Source organism: Odocoileus virginianus, chromosome 10, assembly GCF_023699985.2.
Source record: "Odocoileus virginianus isolate 20LAN1187 ecotype Illinois chromosome 10, Ovbor_1.2, whole genome shotgun sequence".
Taxonomy (NCBI): Eukaryota; Metazoa; Chordata; class Mammalia; order Artiodactyla; family Cervidae; genus Odocoileus; species Odocoileus virginianus.
In genome coordinates this window covers 47,986,988-48,003,754 of record NC_069683.1, presented here as the reverse complement: position 1 = coordinate 48,003,754, position 16,767 = coordinate 47,986,988, and the positions used below count along the sequence as shown (strand labels likewise).

Genomic DNA, 16,767 nt, shown 5'->3' with positions numbered 1-16,767 from the left:
GTACCTTTGATCTCATTTCTGTAAAAATTAGAATGTATGCACATGTACATATACATGTTTGCACATAAATTTACATCTGCATAGACATTAAAAAGTCTTCAGCAAAGGTGGGGACTGAAATGTCAGCAGCGATTTCCTCTGTCTGAAGTGTGGGGTTCTTTCCTTCCTTCTTTTGCTCATTCGTTCATTCAGCAAATTTGTTTAATGCCTACTACATGCTAAGCAGTGTTTTAGGCACTGTGGACACAATAAATAAAATGGACAGAATCCCTATCTTCATGTAGCTTATGCATTCTAAGGTAGGAAGACAGACAATAAAGAAATAAAAATTATAGCATTTCAGATGGTGATATGCGCTTTGAAGATAAATAAAGCAGAGAAGGATGATGGAAAGGCAGTTTGAAATTTTATTTTTTTTAAGGTTATTACTTTATTTATTGGCCCCACAGCATGCAGGATCTTACTTCCTTGACCAGGGATTGAACCCACACCCCCCACAGTGGAAGCATGGAGTCTTAACCATTGGATCACCAGGGAAGTCTCCAGTTTGTAATGTTATTTATTTCTTTAAAAAATTTTATTTATTTGGTGGCACCATCTTAGTTGCAACAGGCAGGATCTTTGGTAGGGGCATATGGGATCTAGTTCCCTGACAGGGGATTGAACCCAAGTCCCCTGCACTGGGAGGATGGAATCTTAGCCACTAGGCCACCAGGGAAGTCCCCCCAGTTTGCAACTTTAAGTAAGGTGGATCAAAAGTGTAGAGGAAACATTTCACATCTCTACATATTTTTTGAAAAAAAAAAAGTGGGATTGAATGTTCTTCTTATTATAAAGATGGTTTTCTGTATATTACAATAAACAGTATGAAAAGAGAAGAAAAAGTTCTAACAGTGGAGTTTCTGACTTGGGAATGTGGCATAACACTTGAGAATAATTTGTTTTTTTCTCCCCCATCTATAAAAAAAAAAAAAAAAATCACTCCTAAATGTTCATTCCTGACTGCAAAGGATAATCTACAATGTGTGAAATTCTGTTTTGCTTCCTCACTCACTGGATATATTATATAGTAAGTCCTCTACATGTGAACCTCCGAGTTGTGAACTTTCAAAGATGAGAATGTGAAGACCTGATGGAATTGGAGGCCAGGAGAAAGGATGAAGAGAGACAGGATGAAGAAGAACCAAAGAGATTCATGACACAGGAAATGGTAAGAGAATTTTGTTTATTTGAGGAGGCACTTGGTTTTTGAGGCACCAGATCTAAATGTAGAATGGTACACAAAGTTTATAGCAGTCATTCAGAATGCAATCCGGTGCCACCATGTTATCTGTGATGAGAAAAAAAAGGAGCTACTACCCAGATGCTTGCTTCTCAGAAGAAAATCTACAACAAACCTAGACAGTGTATTAAAAAGCAGAGACATTACTTTGCCGACAAAGAACTGTATGGTCAAAGCTATGGTTTTTCCAGTAGTCATGTACAGATGTGAGAGTTGGACCAAAAAGAAGGTTCAGTACTGAAGAATTGATGCTTTCTAACTGTGGTGTTGGAAGACTCTTGAAAGTCCCTTGGACAGCAGGGAGATCAAACCAGTCAACCCTAAAGGAAATCAACCCTGAATATTCACTGGAAGGACTGATGCTGAAGCTGAAGCTCCAGTATTCTGGCTACCTGATGTGAAGAGCCAACTCATTAGCAAAGGCCCTGATGCTGGGAAAGATTGAAGGTGGGAGGAGAAGGAGACAACAGAGGATGAGATGGTTGGATGGCATCACCAAATCAATGGACATGAGTTTGAGTGAACTGTGGGAGATAGTGAAAGACAGGGAAGCTGCAGTCCATGGGGTCGCAAAAAGCTGGACACAACTGAGTGACTGAACAACAACTATCTAGACATTACTGGATTGTTTTTTCAAGAGAGTAGATAGAATTGAATTCAGCAAGGAACCAGAACCTGTGACATCAATGTCAGGTGTGAATCAAATTGCAGCTTGCCCTCTGTCCCCTATTGCTGATGATCCTTTAGCTCTACCATCTCCCACCTCTTCTCTCTCCTCCAGTCAGTAGCTCTTCTTGCTAGTTCACTCGATGCCAGCTCCTATATGCCAGCTGTTGTATTGTACTACTGTACTTTTTCAAGGTGCTATGACACTAAAAATGTTTTATTTTTTGTTTGTCTTTTTATGTGCATATTATTTGTGTGAAAAGTATCATAAACCCATTACAATGCTATATTACAGTACTATATAGCTGATTGTGTTAGTTAGGTACTTAGGCTAATTTTGTTGGACTTCAGAACAAATTGGACTTAAGAATGGGCTCTCAGAACTCTTTCATATGTAGGGGACTTACTGTACTGGCATATCAATTGATGTGTCATTTTTGTTATTTCCCCCCAAAGACTTGCTTTGTTAATTATGTTTGCCTACGGGCAGTTAGAAATTAGTTTGCATTTCTGAGTACAAATCTACAGGGAAACCTGATAGAATGCAAATTGCTTATCTGTGTGGCGTAACCTCATTAATCCTATAGTAACCCTTATTTTATTAGCTTTCCCCATGAGAGAGCAAGGGACACAAACTAAGGAATAAAAGCTAAGAATTTTGATAGCAATTAATGTCAGCCAGATGAATTGCAAGTTTTTGGATGGAGGGACCAAATCTATGAATGATTTATTGAACCCCAGTTTTGTGCAAGGACTGTGGTAGATGAACTGGTGAGTTCTCAGAGTCTCTTCCCAATCTGTCCCTTGGCCCCTCTATGAGACTTTTTGGGGGGGGGGCTGTACTCAGTCTTCATTGTGGTGCTCTGGCTTTCTCTAATTTCAGTGAGCAGAGGCTATTCTCTAGTTGTGTATAGGGGCTTCTCATTGTGGTGACTTCTCTTGTTGCAGAGCGCTGGGCTCTAGAGTGGGCTTCAGTGGTTGTGAGACTTCTAAGGAGTGTGGAGAAGAAGAGGGGGCCATGATTTGTCATCTACAGAGAGAGAAAAAAAAGGAGTACAGGCAGGACTGCCACAGGAAAGACTTGAAGTTAAACACGAGGAATACATTCTAGATATCCGCTTTGGGATCCACAGGAACACTGGTCTGAGTTCCTCCTTCTGGGATCAGGCCCTGAGTGGTGCTGGGACTAGTTTCTGGGCTTAGCAGGAGCCAGAGGCATCTCCCTCATGAAGCCTGTCAGGAGCTGCTCCAGATGATCCATCTTTCTCTGCAAACACGTAACTTCACTTTTTCGCTCCCTGGTTTTCCTATTTGTCTTGCTGATCATTGAACCCAGGGTAGCCAAGGCAAAGCTGGAAGAAGATAAAAGGATCCATAGGAACCGCAGACATTCTTTATTCACAGTGGCAAGGCAGACATGCTTTACTCTCTAATGGCTGATTCAGCAGCGACAACTCAACTCTCCCACAAGAGTGTCACAGGTGGTGCTTATATAGGACAGCCAAGCACGCACACCACAATGCAGTACCACACATGACCTCAGCTGTAGGACATGAGTGGAGTGGGATGAGAGAGCCTGACCACTGCTACCTGGCCAATTGTTCTTTTCCTACACCATTAATATAGTGGCCAGAGCTGGGATTGTCCTAAACTTCCTCGGGAGGTTAAGGACATGTAAGAGAAAGGAAGATTTGCCCTTGTGAAAACAGAACTAAAGCCTTTGAAATTATATTATTAATAACCCTTCTGCTAGAAAGGGTGTGTGGCAAGGCTACACACTGTGCTCAGTTCAGTTCAGTTCAGTCGCTCAGTCGTGTCTGACTCTTTGCGACCCCATGAATCGCAGCACACCAGGCCTCCCAGTCCATCACCAACTCCTGGAGTTTACTCAGACTCATGCCCATCAAGTTGGGGATGCCATCCAGCCATCTCATCCTGTCGTTCTCTTCTCCTCCTGCCCCCAATCCCTCCCAGCACACTGTGCTACTTCTTCTTAAACAGACTATTTTAAATAGTTAAGACAGATATTATTATCCTCTTCTTGCAGAGATGCAAACTGAGCCCTGCGCTCCAGTAAAAAGATAAGTAGTGGTCTCTTAACTCCTGAATGGCACGTGAGAGTCTTTTGTTTATTAAAGCCTGTAGGTTGATTATTGAGGATCAGTGTATTATTCACCTGATGTTAATTATACTACTAAAAATGATGACAAAAAATTACCTTAGTTAATACACGTTACTGTCGATACTGTGAAAGATCCTTTTCTGCCTGGGAAGAAATTGCCCCCATGTCTAAATTCGGAACCCTCTTTTAACCTCAGGCGGAAACCCATCTACTACATTGGACTACATTTCCCATCATACAACGGGAAACGCGCAGAACGCCTCCGTGATTCGACGGGACCTTTAACCAATCCGATGCCAGGCTCTCATTCGGAGACCTATTGACTCCAGGTAGAGGCGGTACCCTCAGTTGCTAGGCTGGTACCCTTTCCGGAAGTGGTTGTTGGGCCGCTGCAGGGCAACACCCCGGCGTCCCTGGAAGCGGGAGCCGGGGTGGTGCTGGGGAAGCCGCGTAGAGCCGGGAGCTAGCGCCCTGGGCCTCCCGGGGGTGGGGGACAGGTGAGAACGCCCTCGAGGGAGAGGTTGGGTGGCGGGGAAGGGAGGGAAGCGGGAGAATCGAGGTACATTCCTGTGCCTTCCAGCGGGATGTGCACGAGTGTGGGCGGGAACTGAAGGAAGAAGTGAAGATGGAGCGCTCAGTGCGGCTGTATCCAAAATCTGAGTGGCGAAGGGCCTGGGCTGGAGTGCTGGCGGGGCAGTGAGAGTGGGCCCTGGGCCACGAGTGGGCTGGCGGGGGCTCTAGCTTGTTTGTCCTGTTCGGAGTTAAGTGTGTAAGGCCGGCCTTCTAAACCTTACTTGAATACTTCTCTCTTGGGGAAGCTTCCCCGGTGTCCGAATCCGGGCAGGCCCAACCTTCTGCCGTCTTTTGGTCAGCTGGGGAAGATAGTAAGTATTTTGTGTTTTTCTTTCCTTGCATTAAAAAATCCACCTTCTCGGTCTGGAAGTGCCCTCCTCACTCCTCAGTCTCTGCTTTTCTAGTCCCAGCCCCCACTCCCCCCTTCAGCCTTCACAAGCCCCTCCTTTCTACCCACCACATTCCGTCTTGGGGCTATTTCACCCAGAGTTTCAGTTACTATGTATTTAACGGTTTCTCCCCAATTGGCTCCCATCTAGACCTCTTTTCTTGAGGTCCACTTGCTTACTGATCATCCCCAGCTGAATCCTGACCTAACCTTCCTGGTCCCCCAGATCTGTTCCTTCTTTGTAGCTTCTGTCCCAGTGAAGGACTTCATCCCTTCACTCACTTAGCCACGTCTGCACTTGTAATTCATTCATCTAAAATATGCTGCAAATATTTGTTGGGCATTTCCTATATCTAGGCAGTATGCTAGGTGGGGCTATTGGGCAAGGCATAGCAGTGAACAGATGATCACAATATACTGGCGTAAGTGCTCTGATTGTCCTCTTGTTTCTCCCTCACTTACTGCAGGCATCAGATACTATTATTCTACCTCTACTATTCAACACGTAGAATCTGGCCCTTTTCATTCTCACAGCCACTGACTTCGTTTATCATTTCTTGCCTGTGTTTCAGGATAACTTTCTAAGTGCTCTCTCTGCTTCTGTTCTTGCCCTCCTCCAATTAGTTTTACACAGCTGTCAGAATCATCTCTCTAAACTACAGATCTGATCAGGCTGGTCTCCTTTGTGAAATCCTGTGATGGCTCCTTGTTATGTCAAGATGCAGCCACAATCCTCCCAAGCCATTTATCATGTGTCCCTTGCCTTCCATGGTACGTCTTTCTCCTGCCATTGTCCCTTGTGTGCTGGTCACCGTGCTTGAACTATTATAAAGAAAGTTCAGCACCGGAAAAGAAAATATTTCCTGGAGAAGGCCCTGAGGAGAACGTGGAAGACATTAGAGTTGATTATGTAGTGGTGATGAGCACAGAGGCTTCTCTTAATACCTCAGTGGTAAAGAATCGGTCTGCTAATGCAGTTGTGGGTTTGATCCCTCGGTCCGGAAGATTCCCTGGAGAAGGAAATGGCAGCCCACTCCAATTTTCTTGCCTGGGAAATACCATGGAGAGAGGAACCTGGCGGGCTACAGTCTATGGGATCACAAAACAGTCACACAACTTAGTGACTAAACAAAAACAACAAATGAGCACAGATTTGGGAACATCTTTGGCTTTGAATCCCAGCCCTGCCACTTACCAGCGGGGCAAGTTGCCTCACTTCCCTCATCTGTAAAATGGGGATAATAACTAGATCTAAAAGGATGTTTTTTAAGAGCTTAAGGCTTTGGATTCAGATAGACATGGATGCATGCATGTTCTTCTGTGCCATTTACTAGCTGTGAAACCTTGAGCAAATTAAAGTTTTTTTTTAAATTTGCTGAGCCTCAGATTAATTTTTTGAAAAATAAGAGATTATAAAAACCTCTGTTTAGCAGAGAGGATGCGGTGAGATGATTTATATACAGCACTAGTACAGTTCTTGGAACATAGAAAATATTCAGTGAATATAAGCTTTTGTTGTCTTCATTAATTCTCTGCACTTGCCGTATACTCTGTTCTGCCTCTTTGCCTTTGTTACAAGCTTTGTCTTTTGCCTCCAAATAACCTTAGTCCCTCATCCTGATGAGCTCCTTCTTAACTTTCAAAAGCCATCTCGATGGTCCTTTCCTCTGCAGTGTTTTCCCTGATCTCCCAAAGTAGGATAGGTTGCCCTTGCCTTTGTATTCTGTTCTATTTTCTGTTACTTCCCTTAATGCACTTAACACACTGCATAATCGTGTGTTTTCATATTTGGCTTCATAGTTAGCCTGAGCTGAATTGGTATCAGCTTTGTAGCCCTGACAGCACAGTGCCTGACCATTCAATAAGTGGTTATTGGATGTCTGAATGGCCTTAATTTATATTCCCCGGTACTAGATCTGTCCTCTGGAGCAATGTAGACTATGCCCTTTAAATAAGTGAATGGTGAGATGGTTGGATGGCATCACTGACTCAATGGACATGAGTTTGAACACTCTAGGAGGTGGTGAAGGACAGGGCAGCCTGGCGTGCTGTAATTCATAGGGTTGCAAAGAGTCGGACACGACTTACTGACTGAACAACAATAATAACAGCTAACATTTATTGAGATTTTACTATGTTTTGAGTATTTTACATGTATTGAGTCATTTAATCCTCATAACCCTTTAGATAGACATTGTTGTTATCCCTGTTTTACAGGAGAGGAAACTGAGGCAACTTGCCCAGGTGGTAAGTGATAGAGCTGGATTCAAAGCCAAGAATGTTCCCAAGCCTGTGCTCATTACCACTACCTAATCAACTCTAATGGCTTCTCCAGTAAATCTTCTCTTTTCTGGTAGTGAACTTTCCTTAATAATTGTTTGAGCAGGGTGGAAGAAATAATACTCAGGGAACCTTAAGTATGCATGTGCGTGTGTATGCTCGGTGAGTATGCCGGTGTGCAGAACTCTTTGGCTGTGCCTGTTAAATTAGACCACATGCATAGAAGGTAACCACAACGTGGGGAGACTGGGAACCAATGGCATGTGATGAAGGGAAGGGAGGTGGGAAAACTTGACTTGGAGTAGAGATGCCTTGGGTGCTCTCTGTGGGTCCAAAGGGTGGAACCGGACAAATGGGAGGAAGTTTCTTAGAAACAGATTTTTGGCTTAACGTGAGAAAGACCGTTTAATAGTTAAGAATGATTTAACTGTGGAATTGGCAGTAATATCAGTAATACTGCTAAATTTATTAACATATTTTGTGTATCAGAAACTGCGCTCGGTACAAGTATTGTTTCATCTTCAAACAGCCTTTTGAGGTAGATTATCATGGCTGTTTGAGTTATGTGCATGAGGTTGTTGAGGCTTAGAGAAGTACCTTGCCTAAGGTCAAACAGCTAGTAAGCAAGGGAGATGGGATTTAATTCGCCTGTTTCTGGCCCCCAAACTGGTGCTTCGACCATTAATGCTGCCTGCCACAAAGCACAGAGGAGAACCTTGGCGTGGGAAGCACAGTTGGACCAAAGCTCCTGTGATTTTCTTCTGGCTTTTGAGATTCCTCGGTTGTCTGTTAGTGGTTTAGAGCAGTGACTGGGCTCCTACCTTTACATAGCTTATTTTAGGCTTGGTTGCAAAATGCAGAAGGAGGCAGAGGCATGGCCTCAGAAGTCTGTGGTTTAACAGGAGAGGTAGAACACATCCCCATGGAAGAGGTCATGTGGAAAATTATATGCCTATGAACACAAGAAAACCTGTGTGCTTTGTCCTGGAGTGGTTGTAAGTTGACAGGAGAGGCTGAGGTTAGTCAGGGAGGGCTTCCTGGAGGAGGTATATGAGCCATTCTTATTTTTTTTGCTAGATTCTGGGATTGGCAGGGATGGGTGAGGACAGCTGGGTGACCCTCCCCCGAAGCTCTGTGGCTCAGTGAGTGTCAGGCCTGGTGGCATGCCCATGTCATCAGGTTTCATTTGCCCGGTTGGTAAGGGCTGCATGGAGTGCAGTGTCGACAGTCCTGAAGCCTTGTCGGGGGTGCCAAGGTTGACAGCGCTGTCTCATCTAGATTGGCTTATGGTTTCCTCCCTAATCACTCTGCAGCTACTCTGATTTTCTTCTTTCCAACCTGGCCTCCGTTTCTGTCTGTATTTCCAGTGGCTCCTGGAGTAGGGTCTTTCAAAATGTGTATCTGGAAAACCCTTTCCTGACTTCCAGCTCTCTGGACCTTCCAAGCCAAGTTCTTGGCGTGGCTTGGCTGCAACCCACCTACCCAGGTCGTCTCCGACAGCCCTTCTCCTCACTTAGGGTTCTTTCCTGTTGGAGGGCCTTTGCACTTGCTGCTGCTTTGTTAGAACACCTTTATCTCCTCTCTTTGTCTGGTGACTACCTATTCACTCTTCACTTCTCAGCACGGGCTTCATCTAAATCAGGCACATTTCCTTTAGAGCTCTTCCCCAGTTAAAATTATACACTTTTCCATGACTGGTTTGTCTCCTTGCCTCACTAGACCAGTTCCAGGGGAGTAGCCACTGAATCTGTTTTTAATCGCCTCTCCAGTGCCCAGCAATAAATAAATATTGGATTGGCCAAAAAGTTCATTTGGGTTTTTCTGTAGGGTATTAAGGGAAAATCCAAATGCACCTTTTGGGCCAACCCAGTATTTCTTGAATGAATAAGTATCTCCAGCTGCCATTAAACGAATATGGTTTCTCTTCCACTACCTTCCTCAATCCTGCAATCCCTGTTCTTTTCACCCTGTCCTTGCCTACCTCTTTCCTGAAGCTAGGAAATAGACCTCTCACATTTTAATTTTTTTTCCGGCAGAAGATTTGTTTGACATTTGAGTGATTCAGGAATTTAGATTTTCCACATTCTTCCCGAACTTTATAAATAGTTAAACACAGACAGTTCTGTAAGTAGCTAATGAGGCGTTTTGCCAGGAAGACAAGAGATTTTACCTGCCCCCTCTTTCTGGAGATGGCACGTGTCTAGGGATAGGGAAGTCTGTGAAAGGCAGAACTTCTCAGGTTCCCTGAGTTAGTTGGTGCAGTGCCTTGTATAGATCACTGCCTGTTGAATTGAATAAGGTACAGCCTGATGTTCAGGCCACTGTGATTCCTCCACCCATAGAGATCCTTTCTTCTTTCCTTTCCCTCTCCTCTCTGACTCAGGATTAAAGATTCTGAGATCTCTTTAAGCCACCAGCCTGTGGACCACGTTCTGCTGCCCTGGTTCTCAGTACTTTCTTGCTTTGCTTTTTCCACATCGGGGCCCTACTTATGGTAGACTGCATGGGGGGGCATTACAAGCATTACATCCACAGGTGTTATGTGTTCTTAGGGGAGGGAGAGAGCATCTCACTTGGGCTTAAGTACTGCCAGGAAGAATGCTGCTTTCTTTAACCTTTCTTCCTGAGGCCCTGAGTTACTGCTTGGAGGTGTCATGGTGAGAATGGTCGCTCCATTGGGTCCAGTGACAGACACAGGGAAACATCTTTTTTAAAAAGCGTTTTTGCTTATTTTTGGCTGTGCTGGGTCTTCGTTGCTACACCTGGGCTTTCTCTAGTTGTGATGAACAGGGGCTGCTCTCTAGCTGCAGTGCATGGGCTTCCCATTGCGGTGGCTTCTCCTGTTGCGGCGCACGGGCTCTAGGCATGCGGTCGTCAGTGGTTGCGGCACTTGGGCTCAGTTGCCCCGTGGCATCTGGGATCTTGCCAAAACAGGGGTCGAACCTGTATCCCTGGCATTGGCAGGTCGATGATTCTTCACTGTACCACCAGGGAAGTCTGGGAACCATCTTCTTTGAGTCCTAAGGCAAGACACCTCCCTTGTCCATCTCTCACCTGCCAGGGCGCAGCAAGGGCTACGGAATGGTCCTTCAGAGGTCCTTTGCGTTTATCAGGGACCCTCCTCCAGAAATCTTGGAGCAGATTCAGAGTCACTGACCTGGCCATTTCCTGACCATTCTTTATGAGCTGTATCCCGGCCTCCTTTCTGAAGATTAGGTCTGTCTGCTCACTCCCCTGTTGCGAGGGCTGTGTCATGCTCGCCGCCCCAGGTGAACACTGCCTGCTTCTGAAGAGGCGGCTGCAGGAGATGTCAGAAAGTTCCTCCAGGCTCCCTTTGGTCACAATGGGATGGCTGACATTGCCTCAGTGGGGCTGTCTGCACATGCTACAGGCTGACTTGTCCCGACATCGTCAGGCTTCAGTGTGCGAGCTCCCACAGGGGACTGGTGCTGTGACCTGGGGTCCTGAGGTTGTTGAAGGAGCAGGGATGCGAAGGGAGGAACAGGTCTGGAAGCACACCAGCCTGTCAGTTGAAGAATGTGGTACTGCCCCGTCCTTGAGCTAGAAACCTTGCATTCAGGTTGGGTTCCTTTCCACTCTTCCTGCCCCCGCCCCACCCCCATCCTGGTCTGATTGATAGCTTAGGTGAACGGTGTGGGATTCGTGATCTCTGAAGAAGATTTAACTTGGGGACCAGGGACCAGGCTTGATCACTCAAGAACTTTTGTGTAGCAGAGTTTTATTCAAGTGAAAAGGGACTTCAAAAGCTTCTGACATAGACATCAGAAGGGGAATGGAGAATGCCCCTCTTGCTAGTCTGAGCAAGGGAGTTGTATACTTTTTAAATTAGTTATTGCAATAAATCAAAAGAATGTGTCGAAGTTGTAAAGATCTTACTAGACCCACTCCCATAATGTACATTTTAAGATAACAGGATTAGTCAGAAGGTTTTCAGTAAGGAGAAGCTGTCCTCAAGCAGGATACATTGTTGTGATATTATCCTTATTACAAAGTTTAAACTGAGTTGTTTGCTGTGTAATCATCAGTTCCAGGCTTAAAGAGAAAAAAGTGTTTTAGGTGCCTAAGACTAAGGAATGTAGAGAATAAAAGGTATTTGTCCTTTCCTCCTCCTTGAGAATTCCAGACCCCTATCTCGAGAATTCCAGAGCCCCAGACCCGCCTCTCCTCCTCAGGAATCCCGGGCTTCCTATCAACCTGCCTAGGAATTGACTCTGTCATTGTTAAACCGAGCATCACATCGTCCCTTGTATCTATCCCTTTTTCTCCATTCCAACTGCTTCTGCCCTAGCTGAAGCCCTCATCATCTTTCCTGGGAACCGTAGCCTCTTTAGTGATTTTCCTGACGCTAGTCTCTCATTTCTCCAATCCGGCCAGGCCACTCCTGCCAAAGTTCTCATCTTGGAAAAAAAGGCCACTCTGTGTTACTTTCTTCCACCAAAGCCCTCAGTGACTCCCCTCTGCTACAGGGCAGAGTCGAGGCCTTTCAGCATCATCCACCAAGCTCTCCGTGACCGGGCCTGGCTTCCCTGTGGTCCCTGCCATGCACACTGGCGTTGGCGCTGCATAATGCCTTGCCTCAAAGGCTGTTCCCTCTGCCTGGGTTCTTCTCTCTGCTCTCAGAACTCTTGTCAGCCTTCTGCACCCGGTTCCTTAACAAAGTCTGCCTTCATCCCTGCACTGGGAGTGTGTGACCTCTTTCTTAATGCTCCCCAGAGCATGTGTTTTTTCTCTTCTGCCTTCTACTGCTGGTGAAGCTGTGTGCCTGCCTCCACTGGAGTGTAAGCTCCCTGAGGGCTTCGCTGAATGTCAGTAGGGATGTGCAAATAGGGCCACATGTTGAGACAGCCTGAGTGCACTGGGGGACATTGGTGTATGGGGGTGCGTGTGCTGCTAGTTATTTTGGTGTCTCACTAGGGTTTTCTAGCAGGGGTCAAGGCTGTTTGTTCTTACTCATCTTTGTGGGCAAGTGTATGACATCAAACCCTTGAGAGAGCTGGGTTTCCAGAACTTTTGTGGTCCATGGAGTCTTCAGCAAGGCTTTGGGGGAGGTGTGTCTCCAGGAACTTTCCCAGGTACAGAGCCTAAAAGGCCTGTAAGTTCTGAGCTGTTGGTTCCCTGTTCCACTCTCCCCAGTGTCTGGAAAAACCTCCTTTCTGGCCCAGCTGGCCTGCAGGAGCTGGGCTGCCCAGGTGCCCCAAGACCAGCTCTAGCTTCTCCGCTTCTAAGCTGGGGCACTGATTTTTCTTTCTGGGTCGGGGATCTAGGCGTTGGAGCCCAGACCGATCATGGCCGGCAGACCTATCCGCATAGGAGACCAGCTGGTTCTGGAGGAAGACTATGATGAGAACTACATCCCCAGCGAGCATGGTAAGAGGCCCCGGGGGTGTCGTGATGGTTCTGTGAGGGCAGTTGTTGCTGATTTAATTTTCGTTCTTCTAATGTAGAGGCGGGAACGTGCACGGGGCTTTTCGGTATCTTTGGGTTACATCCAGGGCTGGCAAACTATAGCCCATGGGCCTCACCTGGCCTGTAGCTTGCTTTTGTAAAAAGTTTTATTAGAAAACAGCCACACTTACCTGTTTATGTGTTGTTTATGGCCGCTTTCACACTGTAGGGGCAGTATTGAGTCATTGTGACAAGAGACTGTACAGCCCACAGAGCCTAAAATACTTACTTTTTATGGAAAAAATTTGGTGACCTTGGGTCGGATCAGTGATTAATTTTAAATGAAAATATGGTGGAGGATATCATAAAATACAGTATGCCCTGAGGCTAGGGGAAACTCAGTTTCTTAAAATGTGTTAGTCGCTCAGTCTGTCCAGTTCTTTGCAACCTATGGACTGTAGCCCTCCAGGCTCCTCTGTCCTGAAACTTTCTAGGCAAGAATATTGGAGTGGGTTGCCATGCCTTCCTCCAGGAGATCTTCCCAACCCAAGGATTGAACCTAGGTCTCCTACATTGCAGGTGGACTCTTTACAGTCTGAGCCACCAGGAAGTGGTTGTGTTTTTTTAAAACAACAATAGCATTATTAGTAAAAATAACAACACAATTTATTGAGTGCTACCATGTGCCAGTCTCTCTACAAAAGAACTTTACATGTTATTTCCTTTTCAACCCTCATAGCAACTCCATGATTGAGGCACTATTATTATCCCATTTTACAGATGAGGAAACCAAGGCACCAAAAGGTTAAGTCACTTCCTAATAGTCATACAGTTTACTACAGGGCAGTGAGGATCCACACCCAGGTCTTCAAGTTCCAGGGCCTTCACTGTGAAACACCATGCTATTTTGATGGGTGAAGATTTCTTTGAATTTCACCTGAGTTGCAGACCTGGACACACAGATTTTGCTTATAGTTCAGATGGTTTGTGAGCCAGTTTGGGGGAAGAACTGTTGTGTCTGTGGATCTGATAGGATAGGATAGGATTTGTTATATAGCATAGGATTATTGTTTGCTTGCCATGAAGAAATTCAAATTGAAAAAAAAATTTTTTTGGCCACTCTGTGTGGCACGTGGGATCTTTGTTCCCAACCAAGGACCAAACCTGCACCCCCTGCAATGGAAGCACAAAGCCTTAACCACAGGACCACCAGGGGAGTCTCGCTATGTAGAAATTTTTAATCTTTGTGTTAAATTTATAAGTCAGTTCTCATATGGCCCCTGAATTTTGATCATGTGAAGCTCCCCTGCTCTCAGGTTTTCCTTAGGTTTGTCTCCACACTGCTCACTGAATGGCTCATCCTTCACCCACTGGTTGAGTGCCACATTTGTGCATGAGGGTCTGCTTTCTCTTCTATTCTTTGAGGGAGGCTGTTCATACAGAGCTATGCTCTGAATTACTGAGGCTCAAGTTATAAGCCTTCCAGTATCTAGTAAGGCCAAAATGCCCTTCTTTTTTCAAAGTTTTCTTGGTTATCTTGTCTGCTTTATCTCCCCATGGACTTTATAATCTCCCTGTCTTTCTGGGGAGGGTTGTGTATTGGGGGAACTGTTAGTAGAAAAAAATTAGAGAAAACTGTGTTAAATTTATGAATGAGCCTGCGGAGGATTGCCATCTCTGTGCAGTTAGTTAAGTTATGCATCCAGGTCAACCTGGGGGTTCCTATCAAAGAACATCTATTCCTTTCCGTTTGCATCTTTTTTTGTTTTCTTCAGGGGTAACTGGAAGTTTTCTTCATTTTGATTTTGCACACCTCTTACTCAGTTTGTTTGTTTCTTTTTTTTTTTTTTTTTTTGGCTGTGCTATGTGACATGTGGGATCTTAGTTCCTCAACCAGGGATTGAACCCACATCTCCTGCTTTGAAAATGTGGAGTCTTAACCACTGATCCATCAGGGAAGTCCCCTCAGCTTATTTCTTAAATATTTTATTCTTTTTGGTTTGCTGTTGTGAAGGGGGTCTAACTTTTTTTCAGGATTTTTATTAAAAAACCTCTCTTCTGCTCAGTCCTGTGCAGACATCCTGAGTTTGAGCCCCCATTTTCTGTTCCTGGGCTCGCAGCCGCTTCCCAGTCTGCCTCCCTGCTTCTCCTCCTCCGCCTGCAGTCTGTGCTCCACTTAGCGCCAGAATGAGCTCGCAGTGTGAAGCGGATCCCGTCAGGGCTCTGCTTTTCATAATCTTCCATATGATCTTGCACTGTTCTCAGCACAGCGCCCTCAGTGGGATGTGCAGGACTCTGTATGAGCCGGCCCTGCCACCTGGCCTGGCTGACTCAGCGCCTGTCTCTCCCTGTACTAGGCACACGGCCTTTCTGGCCATCCCCAGACAGGCCAGCCTGCTATGTGTCGCAGGCCCTTTGCATCTGCTCTTCTGCCTAAGAGCTCTTTGCTCAGTGTCTTGCATGCCTGGCTCCTCTGTTTCCCACAGAATTAGTTAAGCGTCACCATTCTGGGAAATTTTTGGACCACTCATTCTAAAGGAGTGTCCCTCTACCTCGACAGTCTCAGTCTCGCACCCCACTTACTGCCTTCATTATGTTTATCAGAAGCTTTACTTCCTTGTATATTTATCTGTTGATGTCATTATTGGCTGTTTCTTTTACCAGCATGTAAGCTCCATAAGGACAGAGGCCATTTTTCTTGTAGTCTTGGCACATGGTGACTGGCACATAGAAGGTACTCAGAAGATATTTGTGAAATCATTGAACACATAGTCCTTGGCTAGCAACATTTCAGCTGGTCCCTTTTGCCTTTTCTAGTCCCTGGCTATGTCAGCCTCCAAAATCTTCTGCTGAGATGACCCATAAAGTCGCTCAGTCATGTCTGACTCTTTGCGACCCCATGGACTATACAGTCCATGAAGTTCTCCAGGCCAGAATACTGGAGTGGCACTTCTCTTCTCTTTCCAACCCAGGGATTGAACCCAGGTCTCCCTCATTGCAGGCAGATTCTTTACCAGCTGAGCCACAAGGGAAGTCTAAGAATACTGGAGTGGGTAGCCTATCCCTTTTCCAGGGGATCTTCCCAACCCAGGAATCAAACTGGGGTCTCCTGCATTGAAGGCGGATTCTTTACCAGCTGAGCTAGCAGGGAAGCCCCAAAAGGATAGGATAAAGGGTAAAGGTGAACAGCCAGATGAAGAGATACATAGGGCAAGACCTGAGAGGGTCCCAAGTGCCGGAGCTCCTGTCCCGATGGAGCTGAGATGTGCCACTCTTCGGCATGTGAAAGTGTCGGGAGATATCTGAACCCGAGTTTAGGGATTTTTATGGAGTCTTCGTCATGTAGGTATGATCACCTACTAACTCATTTTATAGCCCCTCTCTAGAGAATGCGGGCAGTGAGGCTGAAAGTTCCAAGCTTCTAATCATGACTGGTCTTTCTGGTGACCAGATCACACCCAGGAGCCCACCCAGAGTCGCCTCATTGGGACGGAAAACCCTCCCATCCCTCAGGAAATTCCACAAGATGTAGGAGCTGGGGCCAAAGACCAAATATTAGCTGGAACAGGGGCAGAGACCAATATATCTCTTTCATTATCTCTCAAGACTGATTGTGATTTTTCCTTCTTTGTATCCACCCCCTCCCATTCTTACCTCTCTCACCTTGCCACCCCCTTGCTCCTCCTTGCAGAAATTCTTGAATTTGCCAGAGAGATTGGTATTGATCCCATAAAGGAACCAGAGCTGATGTGGCTGGCGCGGGAGGGCATTGTGGCCCCATTGCCTGTGGAGTGGAAACCATGGTGAGTTCAGCATGGGTGCAGCCCTCTGGCTTGGCCTGTGTGGCGGAGGGAGGAGATCAGCTTTAACTGGTCACCTTTTTTTTTTTAATATTCATTTTTATTTATTTATTTGACTGTATCAGGTCTTAGTTATGAGTCTTTGATTTTAGTTGTGGCATGTGGTATCTGGTTCCTTGACCAGGGATTGAACCTGGGCCCCCTGCATTGGGAGCATGGAGTCTTAGCCACTGGACTACCAGGGAAATCC

General features: G+C 45.8%; 1 protein-coding gene across 12 annotated transcripts in view; it reads left to right on the top strand.

Annotated features, from left to right (window-relative positions):
• Window positions 1-1,063: 1,063 nt before the first annotated feature.
• CEP164 (centrosomal protein 164) overlaps window positions 1,064-16,767 on the top strand; it is a 74,712-nt gene continuing 59,008 nt past the window's right edge. For 9 of the 12 annotated variants that reach the window (XM_070473528.1, XM_070473529.1, XM_070473534.1 and 6 more), the window contains exons 1-3: window positions 4,438-4,567; window positions 12,597-12,699; window positions 16,409-16,520. In XM_070473528.1, the coding sequence (XP_070329629.1) occupies window positions 12,618-12,699; window positions 16,409-16,520 (194 nt within the window). In that variant the 5' untranslated portion in view covers window positions 4,438-4,567; window positions 12,597-12,617. Of the gene's footprint in view, window positions 1,211-4,266; window positions 4,400-4,436; window positions 4,568-12,596; window positions 12,700-16,408; window positions 16,521-16,767 lie in introns of those variants that run through there. The other 3 variants (XM_070473526.1, XR_011490008.1, XM_070473535.1) reach the window with 3 other exon arrangements.